This window comes from Octodon degus, unplaced genomic scaffold, assembly GCF_000260255.1.
Source record: "Octodon degus isolate 3935 unplaced genomic scaffold, OctDeg1.0 scaffold00081, whole genome shotgun sequence".
Taxonomy (NCBI): Eukaryota; Metazoa; Chordata; class Mammalia; order Rodentia; family Octodontidae; genus Octodon; species Octodon degus.
The window spans coordinates 4,469,997-4,474,270 of NW_004524657.1; the positions used below are offsets into that span (position 1 = coordinate 4,469,997).

The 4,274-nt window shown below is 34.7% G+C and overlaps 1 protein-coding gene across 1 annotated transcript; it reads right to left on the reverse strand.

Annotated features, from left to right (window-relative positions):
* Positions 1–554: 554 nt before the first annotated feature.
* Positions 555–1,502, reverse strand: LOC101560630 (olfactory receptor 183-like). Its single transcript, XM_004636611.3, has one exon. The coding sequence runs from the start codon at positions 1,482–1,484 to the stop codon at positions 555–557; it is 930 nt and encodes a 309-aa protein (XP_004636668.1). The 5' UTR covers positions 1,485–1,502.
* Positions 1,503–4,274: the final 2,772 nt, after the last annotated feature.

The following is a 4,274-nucleotide window of genomic DNA, read 5'->3' on the forward strand; positions in this document are numbered from 1 at the left end:
AAAAACACTGAACTAAGAATGTCTTCATAATGTTTCCATAAATTTGACTATTTCAAATTCCTTCTAAATTTTAAGCTTTGTTGAAGGCTTTCTGCACATTTCTCTGTGATATATGAGTTGAATTCACCCAACAAATGAAACCCTCCATTTCCAAAAGGAAATGGAATGAAAGAAATCTTCCAGCACAATGACAGAAAACTCATATAATTCCAAAGCTACATTGAATCATAATCTTTATAAACATGTCATACTCAATTCTATTTGAAAAGAAAGAACTTTTCACTTCAGTCTAGTACTCAGAGTATTTATGATGGAAGAACACAATCTGTAGATTTACTTCACTTCGTTTCACTTTTAACTTAACTGCCATAGCATCAAATATGTATAAAATAGTGAATAAAAATGCTAATCATTGAAGAAACTAATAAAGAATCAAAAGCTTGATTCCCCAGCATTGTAAAATTATGACTCCAACCATCTTTGAAAACTAGTGCAAACACTCAAATTTTCTTCACAAACTATTTTAATTATGAGAGTGGATATTAATATGAGTCCTAAGCATTTCTCTTTAACATCTTTCTCAGTGCATCTATGACTTGCTTGTTTCTCAGGCTGTATATTAGTGGATTTAACACAGGGATTATGACCGTATAAAACAGAGAGAAAATCATATCCTGATCATCTGTTTTAGAAGATGCTGGATGTACATACATGAAGAGTAGAGGGCCATAGTATAAAGACACAGACAGGAGATGGGCTCCACAGGTGGAAAAGGCTTTGTTTGCACCCTTCTCAGACTTCTTTTTTAAAATTGTAAGGAGAACAAGTGTATAAGAAGAAATAATAGTCATTATGCTGAATACTTGTATTGAACCAGATAAAATGAAAAGCATTAGATAATTAATAGAAGGATCTGTACAAGAAATTTTAATCAATGGTATGACATCACAATAAAAGTGATGTATGATGTGGGAATTACAGAAGGTTAATCTGAATAGAAAACTTTCATGAATTATGGCATGAAGAATGCCACCTACAAATGATAACACTAATAGCTGAATGCAACGTCTAGTGGTCATAATCAGTGGGTAAAGCAAAGGTTTGCATATGGCAACATAGCGATCATAAGCCATTGCTGCCAAGAGGAAACATTCTGTGGTTACACTGATGGCAAAGGAGAAAAATTGTATCATGCATTCAGAGAAAGATATCATCTTATCATTACCTGATAAATTAGCCAGCATCTTTGGTGTCACAGAAGATGACAGCCACACATCGACAAAGGCTAAATTCCCAAGGAAATAATACATGGGTATGTGAAGGTGAGGGTCATTCCTAATGAGAGTAATGAGACCCAGGTTCCCCACAATGGTAGTGAGGTATATTGCCATGAAAAACAAGAACAGAGGAATCTGCCACTCTGGTTTATATGGAAGTCCTGTGAGGGCAAACTCTGTCACCAGTGTTGCATTTTTCATTTCCATGTCCTCACTGGATGTCCCCTGAAATGAAATGTACTCTTTAATACCTTGAGAATCATAAGGCCTTATAACATTAATATTATAGCATAAAAATTCCAATAAAATCACATGTACACAATGTCAAAATGCACCTTCCAGAATATACACTGCTCTGATATAAGAAATTAGTTTGGGAAAATAGAAAGATAAATATTTCTATTAATTTATGATAAAAATGTGCTGAGGTATAAGGTTTACAGAAAAAGACTAAGATTGTGATATATTTACTGAGAACTATTGAAAGTGGTTAAAAAAAGAAGAAAAAGTAAAAGTGTTCACGTCTTTAGAATCCAGAAGGAAGCTATTGAAATTTCCAGGAATATATAATCAATTGAATATCATATAAAACAATTTGAATTTTATTTCTCGAATAGCATATTTAGCACAGGGGCTGGAAGTTTGATCCCCAGGCCTGCTGTGCCTGCCCTGCCCCCAGGGCACACTGAGACTGTGATTCAGACTGGGTGTAGAGATGGGCACCTGTAATCCCATAACTTGGGAGGCTGTAACATGAGGATCACTAGGAGTCCAATCTACACAGTGAGACCCTGTAGGGCCTATCTTAAATACAAAAAAGCATATTTATGATAAAATATCTTATGAATGATATAAAATTTTATTTAAATATTTAATAGTATATAACATGCCTGTAGTGAGGTAGCATTAACCCTGTGGATAGTAATCAGGAAGCTACTTCTATTTTCTAGGACTTATTATATCATATATATCTACTTCATCTAATAGAGCTCGTTATATAAAACATCATATGGGCTATTACTTGAGATAGAGGCCAGAGTTCAAGAATTGTACTTTTAAAATGCTCTTCTGATAATGTAAACAAAAAAGTGCCTATAATTAAGATAATGGACAATAACAGTCATAGATTACAAAGTAGATATTAAAAGTTGGACAGTAAAGGGGACATCTTTTGTTGACTTTAGAAGTGACAGAAAGAATAAAATTGTTATCTTCAGTCTTGTCAAATTTGCAGAGAGAGTCTCTAGTTAAACATATGGATCTACTAGATACTAACATAAAAATAACAAGGATGTCATTGGAGTGTGGTTACACATCATGGGTAACCTGTACATCAGTGAAGGAACACAAACAGAAGAGATGAAAACCAAATATTAAGGAAATTTTATTAAAGAGATTAGAAATTACAATGTAGCAGATATCATTTGTTAGGTGACTTCCTCTGAAACCCTCTCTAACATAACAGTCTTTTTTGGTATAAGCCACCAGTAACTTGATAACCCAAAAAAGTGAGAAATTTGCTTTCTCATGCCCCACCCACCTACAGTGAGGCCACTTCGTCTAAATTTGCACAATCCAATGCACATATACAAAATTCTTAATACGGAATTGTAGAGAAATGTACAGAGACAAGAGAGAAAAATTTCCCAAAGAAATAATATCAAGACTCAGACAAACACACCCCATCTCCACAATATTGCGTCTCCACAATATTGCATTGTGAGTTTTGACATTTAAGGCCAACAGCAGTTATAATAATCTCTAATAAGATTATGTTGGGTCATAATTGCTGCTCAATGGATGTCTTATTTTCTTATTTCTCTGCCCTTTTCAAACTGATAACTGTACTCTCACTAGTACTATTTATTTTCAGTAAATTTCTATTTAACAAACTAGATTCGTACTGGTGCCCAAAGCATTGGATTCAACAATGGAAGCAACAGTAGGATAACCATAATGTACAGACTGACCCCACAAGGAAGTGAAAAAAGCAGAGATTTTTGAACCTAAAGAGAAAAAAGAATTCCACTATCATACGGCATAATGAACAATACCCAATACTGAACAAATGTTCCAATGAGACATAGAATTAACCATTACTTGATTGTGGAAATGAAATTTTAGTAGTTTTGCAAATAGCAGTTTCTATTATGAAATAAAATTAAGATGGAGAGAGATGAAAGTACAAGGGAAGCAAGTAGCATAACAACAAAGAGAAAGGGAGCCCTCTGCTTCATGAAGATTTGTTGGGATTTTCGTTGTGTATAAACCAATGTAACTCATTGTTCCTGTGGAGCAATTTAATAGCAGTTTTAAGAGAGAAGACAAAAATCAATACAGAAGGAAATGGGGTGGAATAAATAAAAAGTGAATATGGGGGAAGGAAAAGAAAAAAAGACAATGAAAGAAAAGAAGAATGCATCAATGTAGGTAAATATCCACAGATAAAATCAGGCATGACAGCGTGTTTCTTTTCAGTGATGTAGCAGAGCTCACATAATTCTCACAAGATCTCAGCATGGATAGGTTTTTTATGTTCCTGTCTAGATAATAGATCAAGTGATATTTATAATTTTCTACTTCTGAGTAAATCACTATTTCCCTTTAAAATGTGATAATCAGCTAAATATGGTGTTGCAAACCTGTAATCCTCACACTCAGGAGGCTGAGGCAAGAGGAGAGCTGTGAGTTCAAGGCCAGTGTGAGTTACGAAGTAAGTTCAAAGCCAGCCTGAACTGGATAGTGAAATTCCATCTTAAAAAGGCAAAAAAAAGAGAGAGAGAAAGAAAGAAGAAAGAAAAGAGGGAGGAATCTGAGACACCCCAATGTCAGGATTTTCTTTGCATATCTGAGGCTGCCCATGGTGGCTCTGCAGCTGCCATCATGCCACAGAATGAATATATTGAATTACAGCAGAAATGCTATGGGTACCGCTTGGATTATCAGAGAAAAAGAGAAGGAAGGAAAATCAAGTGACTCTTGACTGTTCAAAGAAGG

What these genes read in the sequence shown, in the direction of transcription:
- LOC101560630 (XM_004636611.3), bottom strand. Translation starts at nt 1,484, where the DNA reads ATGGAAATGAAAAATGCAACACTGGTGACAGAGTTTGCCCTCACAGGA.